The 16,784-nt window shown below is 40.1% G+C and overlaps 1 protein-coding gene across 2 annotated transcripts in view; it reads right to left on the reverse strand.

Annotated features, from left to right (window-relative positions):
• Positions 1-10,841: 10,841 nt before the first annotated feature.
• Positions 10,842-16,784, reverse strand: part of MTX2 (metaxin 2) — a 33,092-nt gene continuing 27,149 nt past the window's right edge. For both annotated transcript variants that reach the window (XM_066999002.1, XM_048061349.2), the window contains 6 exons: positions 14,872-14,948; positions 14,063-14,155; positions 13,300-13,338; positions 12,770-12,895; positions 12,107-12,183; positions 10,842-11,346 (listed from right to left, as the gene is read on the reverse strand). In XM_066999002.1, the coding sequence (XP_066855103.1) occupies positions 11,136-11,346; positions 12,107-12,183; positions 12,770-12,895; positions 13,300-13,338; positions 14,063-14,155; positions 14,872-14,948 (623 nt within the window). In that variant the 3' untranslated portion in view covers positions 10,842-11,135. The remainder of the gene's footprint in view (positions 11,347-12,106; positions 12,184-12,769; positions 12,896-13,299; positions 13,339-14,062; positions 14,156-14,871; positions 14,949-16,784) is intronic.

Genomic DNA, 16,784 nt, shown 5'->3' on the forward strand with positions numbered 1-16,784 from the left:
GGGTCAGACAGCAGCTCCTGGTCTTGCAGCTGTTGGTGTGGCTCTGGGTCGTTACAGCTCATCCTGGAGGGCCTTCTCGTCCAAATACTCCTGCCTTCACTTTCGCTGTTCAGTATGAACAAAGGCCTTTTTTCTGCCTAGGAAAAGGCACTTGAAGGAGAAATTACATAGATAGATGGAGAAGGCTGTGTTTAAGAACCTTAAAATATTACTGATCCCAGGTTTAGCCTGAGGAGATCTCAAAATGGAAAAACCCAAGGCAGGTTGCTAAGACTTAGGACCGCACTTCAGCATCCTATCTGAGAAGAAAAAAGAGTCTTTCTGAGATTCACAGGTCTGATTTCATGCCTTTTGTGCATAAAAAGGACCATATCATCTTGGATGTGATGAAGAGGGGCAGTTGTTTAAGGTACCACTTAACTCAGGACAGATATTTTGTCAGGTGGCTGTACAAAAGTCAGTGGTGTGCCGTCTGTGGCCCAGGTTTTGTTACAAGGGTAGTTTTAAAATAGCCCATTGTACGTCATCAGCTGATCTGTCATTTTCCATAATTCATGAGCACTGGGGCAAGATTAGACAATAGAGTCTTGGACGAGAATTCATTAATTTCCTTCATGTTTTTAGAAATGTCAGAGGTGTAAAGCTGAGAATAATAAAAGTCAAACTCCCTAGATATATCTACTGTGTTAGGAAGAATATTACTCTGAGCATCCCTGATAGTACACAGTGTCTTAGTGTGCATGTGTCTTTAATTGGTATGCAAGGAGTTTATCTACTTTACTGCCTGCACTTATCAGAAAAGATATAAAATGGGATGGTGATAATGGCCGCCTTCAAAGAAAAAGATATGTTCTTTCAAGGGTGTAAGTGCAATAAATCTTTCTAGTTTAAGGGCTCACTGGAAGCAGAAGGATTCTGTTCTGCTGACAACTGAATGTGGGAAACTTTCCCAGGGGAAAACAAATCATGTTTCTCTATTCAAAATATAGTAAAAAGTCACTGAGATGCAGTACTCCAGAATGTATATTACAATATTTCCTATTGACTCTTTTTTCAATTAAGACACGCTTACATACTAAAATGTTTCTCAGATAGTTAATATAAGGTACCTGGCACTGAACACACTTAGAATACACTTGTGAATAGTTCCCACAGTAATCTGCAGTTCAAATCAAAAAAAAAAAAAAAGAGAGAGATTAAAAATAACCTGTTTACTTTAGGTCTTTCTGTTGTTTTGCTTGTCTGTTTGTTTTGTTGATGTTTTTTTGTTTGTTTAACTATACAATAGGAATTAATTTGACTGGAATAAAAGAGACAATGCTGAGTTACTTGCTATTCCAGAAACATTCTGTGCATCTATGGAAAGCAGGGTTAATACTACAGGCACCTACAGGGTCTTTTGCGAGTTGAAAAGAAATCAGTCCATTTACTTTAGAAAACCCCACATTATTCATAAGAATCAAACATTGTGCCTGACTGTTATGGAGAAACAAAGACAAGGGTATTTTAAATTGATCTGTCAGGATGGTGCTTGCCAGTGCTCACTTTGTTCATGCGGCCAACAACTGATGTTAGCATGAATTTAAATAATTCGTCTTGCTTTGAATAATGACCAGGAAAGTTGAGTAATGGTATCTAACAAATTTGCTAACTTTTGAGGAGCTTGCTCTTATCTGAGACTGTTTGCTCATCTCCCCCCCGCTCCTAATTGCAGCGAGGTGCTCCACACAGCCTATGACTAAACATAATACAATTTGATTTGTGTTGCAGTGTTCTCCAAAGAACAAATCTGTAAAATTACAACATGTGAAAGCTTAACACAATGATATAAAATGGCAGTGGCATGGTTCATATCTTAAACTGACAGACTGATGGTGATTATTGCAAGGACAATGCCCTGCATATGTCAAACGATTTGCAAATAATTTATGTCACCTTATCCTCCATTATTGTTTTTGCAGAGGACATAAACTGTGTCACTAATATTAAACTGTCGGAAAAAAAAAGCCTACCTCAGCTTTTTCCTAGCTGAGAATGCAAAGACATCTGCACAGAGACAAACATGCATATGGCCGTCATTTGTCCAACATCTTACACATTGTGAAGGTTTTTTACTTGAAATGCCAACCTATGTGGCAGATGATGTATGTGTTTCTTCAGTCCTGTGATTACCAGCACAGAGCTGCTCTGCAGTGCTCTTCACCTCATCAGTTCCACAAGCTGCACTCCAAGGTGTGTGAAACATTTGCAGGAAGATGGCATCTGACATGCAGCAAGGCAAAAGCATTCTGGTGTGAATATTTGACTCCAGATTTTGTTCAAATCAGGGTCAGATTCTGACCTGGAGAAATTAGTGTGGGTAGAGATTTAGCACTACAAAATAGCAATTTGAAAACTGGAATGAATATATTTTAAAGATTGGAAAGCAAAGGAAAGTGGTGCTGTCTCCTGGGTGACTCACAAGGGGCTGCAACAGAGAGGGGAAGGGGGAAGTCTTTATAAATGACCTGGGTTTTATTCGTTTGGAAATAAGCAGAGGACAAAGCACTCTTGGTTATTTCTATTTGTTAAGTTGCATCATCTCAACTGCTGGGTTCTTTGTTTAGGTTTTGATGGTTCATTTATTACTACCAAGAAACGCCTTTGAAGGGTTATTTTCAGAGGCTGTTGTGGTTAAAAGAGAAGCAAAGAATGCGGTGTGATGGCTGGAGTGTGGAGCTGGAAAGCCAGCCTCAAGCCTCCTGGTCTAGATTTTGCCCTGCTCACATTTGGGACAAATTAATTGCAACTGCTGTGGCTTGACTCAACTCTTCTGTCAGACAGGTTTTTAGATCTGACTCATCCACTTGGATAAGTTTGCCAAATATTTTGTAATCTTTGGCTAGAAATCACTCGTTTGATTGCAGACGAGTGACGTTTCAAATGTGTCATGTAGTGATGCATCAAACAACTTCTGCTGGCTTCAGCGCAAGTGATGGCTCCAACTCACTGTGGTGAGGAGCACAACATATAGAGAAACTCACTGATCTGATTTAAGGATTGAAAGGTAACTCCGGTCTCTTATTGCTACCAGTTTTTCCTCTTTTGAAAGCCTCATTTAAGCATTTCACACTTTTAACCCCCTCAGGAGTGAGGAATCTGCTCCTTGCCCTTCCAAGCTTTTCTCAGCCTGCTTCTCAGTAAATCACATTTTATGACTACATTGATCATTTTTATTATCATAATACAAGAATGCCAAAGAAATTTGAGAGAGATGCATTATCCAAATGAGTTTTAATCTTACTTCCCATTATTTTGCAGTGGTGAATTTTTTCAAAAAAAAAAAAAATTACTTCATTATTGCAATTTTTTTATGATTCATAAGTTAGAAAATCAGATTTTAGGTATTCTAGTCTATAAAAATACACCATGTAGCTGATTTGCTTTATAAGCCCTCTGTTTCCTGTGGAACCAGCATTTGGAGTCACTATCGCAGAAGGTGATAGGGTTGTAGGATGCTTCTTAGTCTGAACAAATCCTAGAAAGCATGCTGGCTTCTCTGTTTCCTCCAAGGTGATTTTACTAGTGTGAGGAATCTCGTTCAGTGCAGACTGCGTGATGGGGTCCACAGGCCTAAGCTTCTCTTCCCAGTGCAGAAAGACCAGGAAGCAGCACCAAAGGTGGGGGGGGTCTCACAAACAGGAAGGAGCAGCTGGACGGCGCCAGGAACATGCACCGAACCAAATGAAAGCTCCTCCTTTGAAACAGGAATGCAGGAGCTGTCCTATGTGTCTCAAAAGTGTTTGCATCAGCTGACGGGCAGCGTTACAGCAGTGTGTTTCAACACAGTAGAAAGACCTTTGCACTCATGGTAGTACAGAAGCTAACGGCCAGATCTAGCCTAATTCTGGTGATCTTCACATACATGTGCATGAAACTACCCGCCTTTTACAAAACACTATAGCCTATGACAAAATATGCTGGGGATAAATTTATTTAAGTAGATAAAAGTGTACCCTTCCCATAATGCTCCCAAACTAATGATCTTCATCAACTGGTTCCTTAAACGTGCCACAACACAGACTTAAGCTGCAATTGAAAGAGATCTCGGTGATAGTCTGTAATCTTAGCTATACACTTCTTGGCTAGGAGGCATCATAGATCAAGATACTGCTCACTTCTGGGGGAAAGAGCCAACAGGAACTGCAGAGGAATTTTAGAGAGGAATTTACAGGAATCAAGGTAGAAACAGAAGTGGACCTAAAGGGAAGTTTTTATTATCTTCAGAAGAAAAGAAAGTGGAAGCTCTTAGCCTAACAGATGGCTAACATCTGAAAAATGAGAGGTAATTTTCACAGAATAATCTCAGGTGATAATCCTAGGCCTCAATGACAAAACTGTTGATCACAAGAGTGAGAGAACGGTGTGACCAGGAATAGATAGCTTCAAAGTCAAGAAAACCTAGCCAAAATTTTACTTTGGTTTCCTTTCATGGATAGTGGCAGATGTATGACAAAGGAGATGGGGTGGACCTGCTGCTGAAATAGTTTTTTTTCAGGAAGAAGTGGTAGAAAGCGTAAAGTGTTTCTGAGAGAAGTTCCCCCCTCCAGTGCCCACACCAAGGCTCATTCAGGTGTCCTCTGATGGCTGCCTGCTTGCCCTAGGAAGACGATCTGTTCTCCAAGCCCTTAGCTGCTGCTCTTACTTTCTGCGATGGAGCATTCTCTTCATTCGTGTTTCAGATCCTTGTCACTGAACTGGAGTCACGAAACCTAGAAGAATGACGATTTGAGCAGCATTTGTAGAGGTGGCCATCATGTCCCACATCCCCGAGATCTCTAAATTTCTTCTCAAATGCAAAATGAACTCTTAGGTAAAAACTAATTAATTAATTAATTAATTACCTGAGGGGGCATTTATGTGAGGCAAAGCTTTCTTAAAAAAAAAAAAAAAAAAAAAAGGTCTTTATTAGCAAACGGGAATACTGTCAACTTTAAGCCAAACAGGAAAGGCATGAATGAGCTCATGCTAACCTCTCATGTCAGCTCACAGTTTCAAGTCAGCCTTTGTGCATGCTGGCTTGGTGGACAGCAGTAATTTTGGCTGCCACAGAAGTCAGCAGGAGCAGCCAGACTGCGTGGACAGTGGGAGGCTCTTCTCTTCAACCAGCACCACATTTGAAGTCTGCAGCGGTAGATCAGAACGTTCATTGCTCTCTGTGCAAAAAGCCAACGTCTTCTTTCCAGAAAATGCATTAGGTGGAGCCAAAAGGGGCCTCTAAAACATGTGGGTTTTTTTCTTTTTTTTTTCTTTTCTTTTCTTTTCTTTTCTTTTCTTTTCTTTTCTTTTCTTTTCTTTTCTTTTCTTTTCTTTTCTTTTCTTTTCTTTTTTTTTTTCTTTTCTTTTCTTTTCTTTTCTTTTCTTTTCTTTTCTTTTCTTTTCTTTTATTTTATTTTATTTTATTTTTTTCTTTTTTCTTTAAGCCACAACAAACAAAATTGAATCCAAAGTTGCTGTTCACTTTCAGTGGTGGCTCGTCGCTACTGGCCTGAGTTCCTCAACTGTATTCGAAGCTGAGAGTAAGTTTTTATGTGTTTTTTATGAGCCCAGAAAATAGAGTTTCTATGGACAGCTACATGGTCAGCTCCTCAGCTCCCTGCAATGGTCTTGCAGGAAGAGGATGTGGCATGATATGGTGGTTTATGGCTATAATAGTACACAGAGACCTCACTTCAATGTATCCAGTGTAGGCCAACCCTTTTTTTATTTACATGTGAAATACTTCTGATCAGGTGGCTAGATTTTTTTAATATTTTTTTTTAATCCAGTAGGTGACTAATGTTCCCAGTACATGGAAACAGTTACCTGGTTATAGGCTTCTACTGATGTTGCTTATTTTGTTTCCTGCACCCCTATTATTGCCTTCACACAATGGTGTTTTGCCAGTCTGGTAGCTGTTCTATAGCAAAACCTTCCAGCCCAGACAAGCCCTGAGTTAGTTATTTCAACATTTCTTTCGAGGTGATTACACAATGGGTCTTGAGCTGCTTGCCAAATGCTACTTTTTGCAAAGTTGGCAATGGGGCGGGAGCCAAGTATTGCAAACCTCTGACGCAGATGAATGCATGTTAACAGTTAGTGAATGACAGAGGAGAGATCAGCCAGGAAAGTTTCAAACTACATCACAGCAAAGCCTGACTTTGCTAATGCTTTTTACTTCCAACTCCCACTTTTATCCTAAGATCAGATAACGAGTAGCACTTTTTCTTTGTAACAATTCATTAATCAGAGAAATGATCCTTGCTAGTGTTTAGATGTTTTACTTAATTTGGTACTTCTGGCCTGCTGCCCCAGCAGTGCCAAAATTATTATTTCTCACCCAGCAGGTGATAAATAACAACTTCAGTCATGATTAATACCATGAATTTCTCAACCTGACTAATGCAAAAAACTTCAAACCTGCAGAACAAGTGGGTGATAATTGTTGTGAGAGCCATTGGAGCTGCACTCTGCTTGTAAAGAAAGAAAGCCACGGGAAATGAAGCATTTTCTAGCAGCAAGGCTGATCCTAAGAGGCATCATTAAGTGCAGCTCAGCAGCATTCTCCATGTGCAGGGCTGTGCTAGGCTCTTTTTTCCACTAGACTGAGTTTTAAGTACTTTTAAGAAGCAGGAGATTGCCCGGTTATTTTTTTCCTTGGGGAGGAGGAGGAGGAGAAATAAAATAAAAGGCAGATAAAACAGCAGATGTATATCTCATTAACACCACTCAATACTACAATTTTTACTGTCTGATGTATGGAGTGATAGATCTAGGAATAGCTGCTAAAACTAAAGATCCTTTACCTAACTTCTCTCTGGTAATCCTGTCACATTATAAAATGCAGCGTCAGAGGCTCCCCCATCCAGGAGAGCTGCCTTCAGAGAGGCACAGGAAAAGCAGGGGCTCAGGAGGAGCTACCAGCTGAAAACCAAGATCCAGCACTGTGAAGCCCGTGGCTAAAATCCTCGCCACTTTCACATCATGGGCTGTTTTGCCACTGCCTGCAGTGGAGCAGGATGGTTGCTCCATTTTCCATGTCATACATGCAGCTCACGGGACCCGCACCTCCACCTGCCAAGCTAAACTGTGCCAACAAGGCACCTCTTCACCTCCTGGTGATAATGTCCATTCACTTGTAGATACGAGTGCCTTTATGACTTTGTGTACCATTTTGGCTGAGTGACTCTTGCAGTTCATGGTAGAGCATATTCAGAGGACGTACATTGGTGCATGGTGGAGCCATGGTGCAGCAGCTTCTGATGTCCCTTTTGTTAGAAATCGAATTTTCGTCTTAATTTTAGGAAACAATAAGTTCCAGCTGTCTGCTTGCTTCTCCCAAAACAGCCTCTGGGAGTTTAGGATTTTTGAGCTTGAAAAGCTATAAAAGAAAATCACCATCCACACTGTCCTGCTCCATGAGACACACCATAGGCCTCCCTGACCTGATTCCTGCTCCTGGTGCAGTTGTACTTCACTCAGTCAGGGGCTGTCTTCTAGAAAAAGACACAACCCAAGTGTAAAACTCTCAAAGACTGCACGTTCACAGCCTTTGTCTCCTGGAGGGCTATTCAGACTAATAGAAAGCCCTCTTTGCTTTGCCTTGGATGAGGCAAGTCGACTGACTTGCTCAACTCCCTTGTTATAAAGGTTATTAGGATTGGGGTTTGTTTTTGTTTTTGTCTTCCACTTTTTATTGCTGCTCGTGTTTCAACTTTTCATTCTTTTTCTTGAGCTGTGCACAGTGGTTCAGCAGCAATCAGTGTCCTTTATATGACTGTGACTTCCCTGTGTTAAAGCACGGTCTGCAAGCTTGGGTCCTCAGTGTTCGGCTCAGGCTGCTCTGTAGCATGCTAGCAACATTACTTAAAGAAGCATCGCATCATGACTTCTTGATTTATGAAGACCAACGTCCTTTGCCTATGACTTAAATAGCTATCTTCAGCACTGGCACCAAAGCCAAGATTTTTCTTACAGTTTTAAATTTAGATACTGCCTAGAAGGATGTGCAGTCTGAACACGCCATGTGAATAATTTTGCTCTTAAGGAAGTCAAAAATAGCCCTTCCCCTTTAAATTTTGTTTTACTAATGAAGTTATCAAAGTTGCACTAAAGGAGCAAGGCGAGGGGTGGTTAAACTTTCAGATCTCAGTCTCTGCATGTCCTCTCACTTCAGTATTGAAAACTCCAAGTAATTTGCCTGTCTCCGTATCCCTAAGTGTAGTCTGAGTAGCTGAGATAGATTTACAAAATTTTGCTTGTAATAAAGATCACTATCTTTTGCCAAACCACTTCCACAGCATTTAGATGTATTTCTAGATGAGACATTCAAAGTGGGTTCATGCATATGGCTACCTCAGTAGTTTTTTTGTTTGTTTGTTTGTTTGTTTCCCTCTGAAGTTAAAAGCTTGCTAGGTGTTACCACACAAAATTTGCAAGGACTATCTGTTCAGCATTCAAAGTGTCATATACCACTGCTTGCTCTTCCTCATGGAAACCTGTTCTTGACAAAATGTAAAAACATGGCTTAATTTAATACTGTCATTTCAAAGCTTTCTCTAGAATTTGGTAGCAAATTGGCTAATAGCCTCTGCAGCCTTAAAAGAGGAGGAACACATGGCCACCTGCACTGCCAAGCTGTATGTAAGTTAATGCCCGCGCATAGGTGGCTTTGAAGTCCATCAAGTAAACTACTGGTAGCAGGATTGCCAAAACCACAGAAGCCAAGTTAAAACCTTCAGTCATAAATGGTGCTCTGAACATAATAGGAAGTAAATGCCAAATTTAATCACTCTGGATTAAGATACTTCATTTTTCACACAGGATTCCCTACCACCATGGCACTGCTAACTTTAGAGACCATTAGAGAGTAGTTTTCTCTCAAAGTAGCATATATCACAATATGCCATTCTCCCCAAATTAAGAAAAAAATATATTTTTTTTCCTGAAGTTGCATTAATACAGAAAAGAAAATGCTAAAGGATTGTTTGGGATCTCCACTACCGCCACTGATAGCAGAAACTGTCACAAAGCAATCAAGAGCTGATGGGGTTTAATTTGAGAAGATATTCAGATGAAACAGGCTTGTGAAACAGACAGAAATGCAGAACAAGGGAAATTTTCCTCTGTTGGCAAGTGATTTGATAGATAGCCAAGCCCCACTTATGCATGGATACTAACCTTAGTTTAACTCCCGTACGAATCCTGTATCAAAAAGAAGGCAGTAGGAATTCAGCTCCCTATTCCAGTTAAGCTGGCAATGCTGGTCCCCGCAGCATGAGTAAGTAGCAGTGGTTCACGAGCCACAGAGCCAAAAGAGCCCCAGCCAACCCAAGGCACACTGCTACCTTCTGCTCAGGTTTTGAGAGGAGCAGATGGCAGCCAAAGATCTCGTGACCGTTGCATAACAGTTCGAGCCTTTAAGTGCTTTGACACCAAGAGGTGCAGTCAAAGGAACATGTCTCATAGGAACAAGGCACAACAGTTCCAACCAGTCAGACTGCTCAAGCAAGTTCCCAGCTGAGCACAAGGTCTGGTTTTGGCACCAGCACATTTCTTGGGTTGTTGGCAGTTCTGGAAAAGCGTCAAGCACAACCGAGAAAGCATAGCAAAATGGTGATGTTTCACGTGTTCGAGGAAACACCAGTTAGAGGCCTACACAGAGGCACCATCCCTTGAAGAGTTCGAGGTTGCCAGGGGTTTTGTAGCACCACAATTGTGTGGTTTTGCTTACTGTTGTATTATTGTGCTTACGTGCATCACAGGACAGGGAGGCAGAAGGACCAGGGCATGTCAGCCCCAGTCTCATACCAAGCCCTTTGCTAAGAGAACCACCCCAGCAAGTACTTCAGAGTTTAGAAGCAGCATTAACATACTGGAAGTGGAAACAGCTAGGCAGATGCTTAGCTAGCAAATTCATTTTAGACAGACCAAGACAAGCTGAGGAGAATTGGGAAATCACAGGAAGGAAAAAAAATGTAAATCTGAAAACCAAAGGTGAACAAGAAATAGAGGCAAGACGCACATAAGAAAACATGAAAGCCAGAAGCTATTTTGACATAAGGACTAAATGAATTCACATCAGTTGTACGCAGCAAAGCTCCAAGACATTTTTGTCACCCAGTTCCTGAAGGCATTTTGGCTGAGGCAAACAAATTCTCTAATGCATTTACTTCCAGCTTAGCAATATGGACTATTTTACAGCTATCCTCCAGGTGTCCTGTCAACAGGATCCCACTCATCTAGCTCACTCCCATGGCCTGATCCCCACACATCACTACCGATGCAGATGATGACATTACTAACAGCAGTCCAAGCAGAGGATGAGGATAAAGACCTTTTTTCTTCCTTATAGAGTATCTGTCTGGGACGGCACCAGAAAGCTTGCACTTCTGTTGCTCATAATTAGTCTTGCCTTCTGTAGTGAGAGCTTTGACTTAGGTGCTAACTACCCATATTCCACAAGTGCAGCAGTTTCTTATTGTATTGCAAGGATGTAAAGAAAGGTTGAAGTTTTACTCTAATAGTAACAGTAGGAGGGGAGAAATAAAATAAAAGCTAGAGCTCTATTTTTACCCACTAGGTTATAAATGTTGGTCCCTTTGTCAACATGTATTTTTGAAGTGCAAGCACATGAAAGGCTGGGGAGTACAGGCAGAAGGAAGAAGTATTTTCTCATCATTAGTTTTATTACATAGTCAAATTATTCATTTGCTATTTCATGCAAATTGCATTCCTTGTCTTTTTGCTATAATGATGAGCAGAAACTTCTATTACATTCACATTAAGCTTAGTAAAAAAAAAAAAGACATGTAGATCAGAGAAACTTTTTAAAATATTTTATTTTTTTTTAAAATACAGATACAACGTTTTTCCAAGGTCACTTTAGAGTAAGTGGCATACAGCCAATTAATGTGGAAGTAAAATGGAAGTGCCCATACAGTCATTTCAGGTTAAATGTGCACAGTATGTTCTACAACGCAAAAATTATATTTAGAGTTTTTCTTGACCCAGAATGATTTGGCAGCTTCAAAAAGCTAACACGCATTTCCATTTGCAAAACCATTCATTAAACAACAACAAAAACAAATGCAATCCACTCCAACCAAACAACTTTCTTATCTCAGTAAGGACCTCTTAGCAGATCTGGCTGCAGCAGTTCCAGAGTTGTCCTTATCATGACCTTCAAAGTACTGCTGTTCTATTCGCCTACAAAAGGCTGTGAGATTACCATAGTTTTTCACTTTTTCAGAAAGTTCATCAGTGGTTAGTTGAGTAGTGAGGATTGTGAACAGATGTCCAAATACCAGAGCATCTAATTCAGTCGGTCTGTAAAATTAAATGGAAAAAAAAAAAAGCAGGTATTTTGTAAAGTGAGGACTGATTAAGAAAAAAAAAACACTGTTCTGAGTAACTGTTACACAGCAATGCAATCTAAGAATTGGGAAGTAATCAAGCAACACTCTAAATTTAACAAATACATGAAAAAGTATATATATATATAAACTATACATATAACTATATATATATAACTATGCATATCTATATATGCATATACAGATATAAATATATATACACATATAACAATGCAGAAAAACTGTCCTGGCATGATGTACATTTACTGTCCTGTACCTAGTAGAGAACGTTACTTAAACACAGGTAAAGTTTCTTATAAAAAAAGACGCATTTAAAGATAACTGTATAAAGGTGCAAATTTTTAGCCTATGTGAGATGTGGTAGACTCTGTATAAAAGACAAGCAGGAATAAAATTAAATCAACAGGAAAAAAAAATAACAAACATACAGAGATTTCCTTTTAAAACCTACAATTACTTTTTTTTTGAAATATCAAGTTTGTATTCCAGTCACATATTTAAATTTCTTCAACCAATAACACAGAATTGAAATAAACCAGGAGTTTTTTATATTTATACATGGAAAGTATATATGGTGTGTGTATATATACATATGTGTGCGCACATGCATATGCTTTATATATATATATATATATTCATTTACACACACCATATACATATTTTAAAAATATTTTTTAGGGGTGGATGTAACATTTCAGAAGAAAGTAACTTACTGCTTATTGAAGAAATATGGTTGTGTTCCTAATCTCTGGGAGAGAGCCTGACAACACTGATCTACATCTTCAAGCACCTATCAAAACACACAAGAGATAAGATAATCATATTGTCAGGAAAGACCAACATTAAAAAAAAAATAATCTTCTTACTGTATTTGTGCTGACAGAGGGAACAAAGAATACACAATGTTGGAACATCAAAAGCTGCTAAAGGTAGGTGGTTAAGTGTTATTTAATCTAACATTTAACGTACAGCAAATTAAGTGCTTTCCATAAGATTTTTAACTTAGCTTAATTAAAAGTACTAACTTACACCTCAAAACTGCCTTTTTCTTTGTTGCTACAATCCTGAAAAGCATGCCTATTAACGCCACAGCATGTGGGGGATTGTAATTTATAAATTATTTTCAGGACCATGGCTTAAACTAACAGTAGCAAAAAATACACACATAGCAAACTATCCTTCCTCCCACCCCATCAGAATGCATATAATTTAAGATATATTGCTGCTGAAGGTAGATACCTGACTCCAGATAATTTTAAAGTACACAATATATATATTTTTTTCTTGTAACTGTTTCAAGAAAGCATTACTTCTCTGAAGTCTTAAATAAAAGAGGTAAAGGTGGTGAAGAAATCAGCTTCACCTTTCATACTGACCTGCTCAAGCGACTTCCCAGCCCACCCAATGGCTTTCATCTTCCGCCTTATCTCCCACTGCTTCTGATAGGCCAAAATGCGGTTAAGAGGCCACGGGTATGGGGAGCCATACCTTGGGTGGGTAATCTTTGTTTTAGAAACAGAAAGGTACTTTGTCATAACAGAAGAAATGCAGATACCTCTATTTACAAAATAGCTAATATTCACACATTTCTGTCACCAAGGGAGATGTAAGAGAGAAAGGGTTTTGCGTGACATGTTGCAACTATTTGTGCAGAATTTACAGTTTGCAGTACTTAAAACTATTACCATAGAAACTTACGCAAAACCCACATCTATTTTGCAGTCATCTACCTCCAGTAAAGACACAACTTCCCTAAAACGTATATGCAAGCAAAATTAAAGCGAAAAGACTATATCATTAATGGTACAAACCTCAATGTTTCATTTATGAGCAGGGACTTGCAATTGTGAGCAAAAGTGTTTTCTCATTAAATTTTAATTACGATAAATGTTGCAGAACCACTCACCTCCTCTACTGTAACATCATCACACCATTGGAGATACAGCTAGGAACAGAAAGAGCATTTACTAAACTTCCCAATAAACAAGAATACAATCATTTCTCACCAGTAGAATTTTTTTTTCTATATTACATTAAATTTAATTCCTCCTATTAGACCTCTGAACATAGAAAAGAAATTAAAACTGGAAGCCACATGCCCAGTTGCTAATCCTTAGTTGGCCAGCACCAGAGCAAAGCTGAGGCTGAAGGCCCACCCACTGTCCTTGCCTGTGCTGCACACAACTCAACACACAGGTTTCCAGCCCTCAGCTACGTGCTTGTGAGCATTTCCAGTGCTGGAACTGCATCATGTTAACCGCCCACGGATGCAACCCATGGGTAACCCAGCTTCTAGCGAGGCACATGAGCACGTGCACTGTGAAAGGCAACAGTAGGGCTGCCCAGCCAGCCAGGGGATGGGGCAGAATCCCAAGAACCGCTGCCATTTTCCATCTGCAGAAATCAGTTGCTTCTACAGCTACATGGCACACTTCAGGTAGGTGGGGGAATCATACACATGGCTTGTGTTTACAGGAACATTTCAGCAAGTAGTCCCATAGGATCCAGAGAATTTATTCCTGCCTCATTTCTCCTCCAAAGTTGATGACCTAGTCTAAGACTTAAGTACAGGAAAAAGTCCCGTCCTTTCCAGTACAGGAAAAAGTCCTAAAGCTTTCTTGCCTATAATCACTTAAGAAAGTGTGTAGAGTCACTATGGCTTGCTGTACCTCCGCTGTCAAGAGCATATTATTGACTAATTCCATGTAGGCTTTCATCTCAGCTTTTTGGACTTCATCCAACCCATCACTGAGAGAATGGCCCTAATGGGGAAAGAAAAAGAGAGACATGTAAGAAAGAATATTGGAGTATTCAGCAATGCCTGACCCAAGGACCTCTGAAGTCAGTGAGCTTTGGCTCAAATGCTGATCTCTTACATAGCTCAATAACAAATTACATATGTACTTTTTACATAGTGTACTTAGAATGAAAAAGAAATCATTGTAACATGATATAGCTAACCTACAAGAAATATAAGCTATTACCAGTAACAGGTTAACACAGTTTGAGCACACAACCTCCCAGTTAGTATATGTTTGTGTCAAGAAGTAAACAAGTTTACATCTGTGATACAGCTTTATCAAGGTGCCCAGTGAAAAGACAAACATTTTTGAAAATACAAAAAAAAAAAAGCAAATATAAACACTATCTGACACTTCAAAATTTAAACCAGCAGTTTCAGGGTTTAAGAATTCTGAGACACCGAGACAGGGCACATAGAAAAGCGTTCTCAAAAACTGACATTGGTATGCAGATGTTCTGCACAGAACTTACTTCCAGAATTTAAGGTAATATCAAAGAAAAACATTTCCACCTCAGCAAACTCCCACTTCAGGGTATCCTGCTTTTAAAACGGCATCTGATTTCCACACTGCTTTAAAAAATGAAGTAACAGTCCAGAGGAGCACACCAAATAAGCACAAGTGCTAAGGAGAGCTAACGTGCTATTCTGTAATTGATGAAGACAATGTATGATTACCTTGGCTTTTACAAACTGGACTATGGGCCCGAGTTCAGATACTACTTGATTTCCCACGTGAATAAAGGGCACTTTGCCTGTAAAATGAAAAATGTATTTTAGTAAGAGCTTTTTATGCGTGTAAAACAACATTTCATATTTTCAAAGCAATTAAATATTATAGGTACACCTGAACACCATTTTTTGTTGTTGCTTTTGGTTTTATTTTTAAATGAGAACAGGTAAACTTTTCAGATACATAACTCACACAGTTTTAATATGTAATAACAAACATAACTGCCTGATCTTCCTCCTCCTGACCCACTTTTACATGCAGGATTTGCAATTGTGTATTTCAAAGTTATTGAATGAGATCTATTGACTTGTATTTTAATAATTGGTTTTGTTTTGCTGGAAAGACCAAATTCAACATTTATCTGAAGTACAGCTGGGAAATCCCAGGAAAGCAGACAGGGCCCTTGGCTAGTTTGACGACAACGCGTTCCCACCCTCCCTTCTAACCCACTAGCAGGGAAAGGGTTGCTGAAAGGATGACAGGAGAGGTGGCACTGTGCCCAGAAAAGCAAGCAGGGGGAAGCAAAATGCACAGTCAGCAAGGCAGGATCTTGACTCTCCCTCCTCCGGTTCTTCAGATTTCCAGCGACTGGGCCAACTGGCTCCTGATGACTGCCCTGATGACTTCACCCTCTGGTTGTGAGCTAGCATGTTTTTAGGGCACTGTGGTTACGGGGTCAGGAACAGCATTAGACCCACATTTTCCCTGTTGGGGAGTTGGAGGGGGTGGGGAGCTTTTTCAACGTCACGGAAGCAAAACTGTGCTAAAGCTTAATATCAGAAAAGATCAACACTTAGTCTATACAGCTCAACCCAGAAGGCCCAGCATCGAGCAGGGCTAAAACCAGCCAGTCAGCAAAAGGGATCTGGGAAGTGACTGTGTACTGGTGGAACTTGCGATGGTGTGAAGGAAGGCTCCTGAGCCTGCATGGACCGTGTTCTCTGTGTGGTGACTTTTGTTAAACACAGACCTGAACCGTGAGGAAGCACTGTTACATGCAGCAAGCCACAAAGAATGATAGAAGTTGCCTCATGCCCCTTTTTCACAGCTTTAAGCATGTGAAGTTGAGTGCTCCTGCTTCAATGCACCCTAACCACACTGCTCATTCTGTAGATCTACATCCAAATGCAACTGATAAACACCAACCTTAAGTAAACACCAGGTAAACTGAAGACTAAGTCTTATATGATTACTTACATGACTAAGTCGACCATAAAGTGGAGACAAATGCGGGACATTTTGTATTACTGAGGAGGCCCTCATGACCGAAGACAGCAAACAAGTCTGCCCAGTGCAACGGGGCATAGCACATGCTTTCCTGTCTCTTGCTGTGGGCAAACTCTGCTTCCTATACAGAGCCCAAAGAGCAAGATCCATCAATACCTGCCTGACTCCAAATACGTTATTAGCAATACATGCATTCCTTTCCACTGAAACACATAAAACCTAGTGTTAGGCCTAGTTCAAACAGAGTTCACGCTCGCAGCATTCAGTCATGGTTTTTATCCCGAAATTCCCTCTCACTGGCTCAGTTGGCCTAAGGGTAATAAATGAAGTACACCACACCAACAAAGGCTCCATCTGCATCCATACACTGCATACTGCAAAAGGAAATGCAGACCTTTCTGAGCTGCAGAGTTCAACGATTTCAGCTGGGCTGTACTTTCCACACAAAGACAATCCTTCAGTATTCCACTTTTGACTCCCTCAGAATGGATTTTGTCATTACAACGACGACAAAGTAAATAACCTTCACCCCCAAGCGATGAGATGCAGATCTCTGTCTACCGCTGCTATGAGACAGAGGGTGGCAGGAAGGGAGCAAATACAAACTTTTTTCAAATTATCCTTACAGAAT

Source organism: Anser cygnoides, chromosome 6 (assembly GCF_040182565.1).
Source record: "Anser cygnoides isolate HZ-2024a breed goose chromosome 6, Taihu_goose_T2T_genome, whole genome shotgun sequence".
Classification (NCBI taxonomy): Eukaryota; Metazoa; Chordata; class Aves; order Anseriformes; family Anatidae; genus Anser; species Anser cygnoides.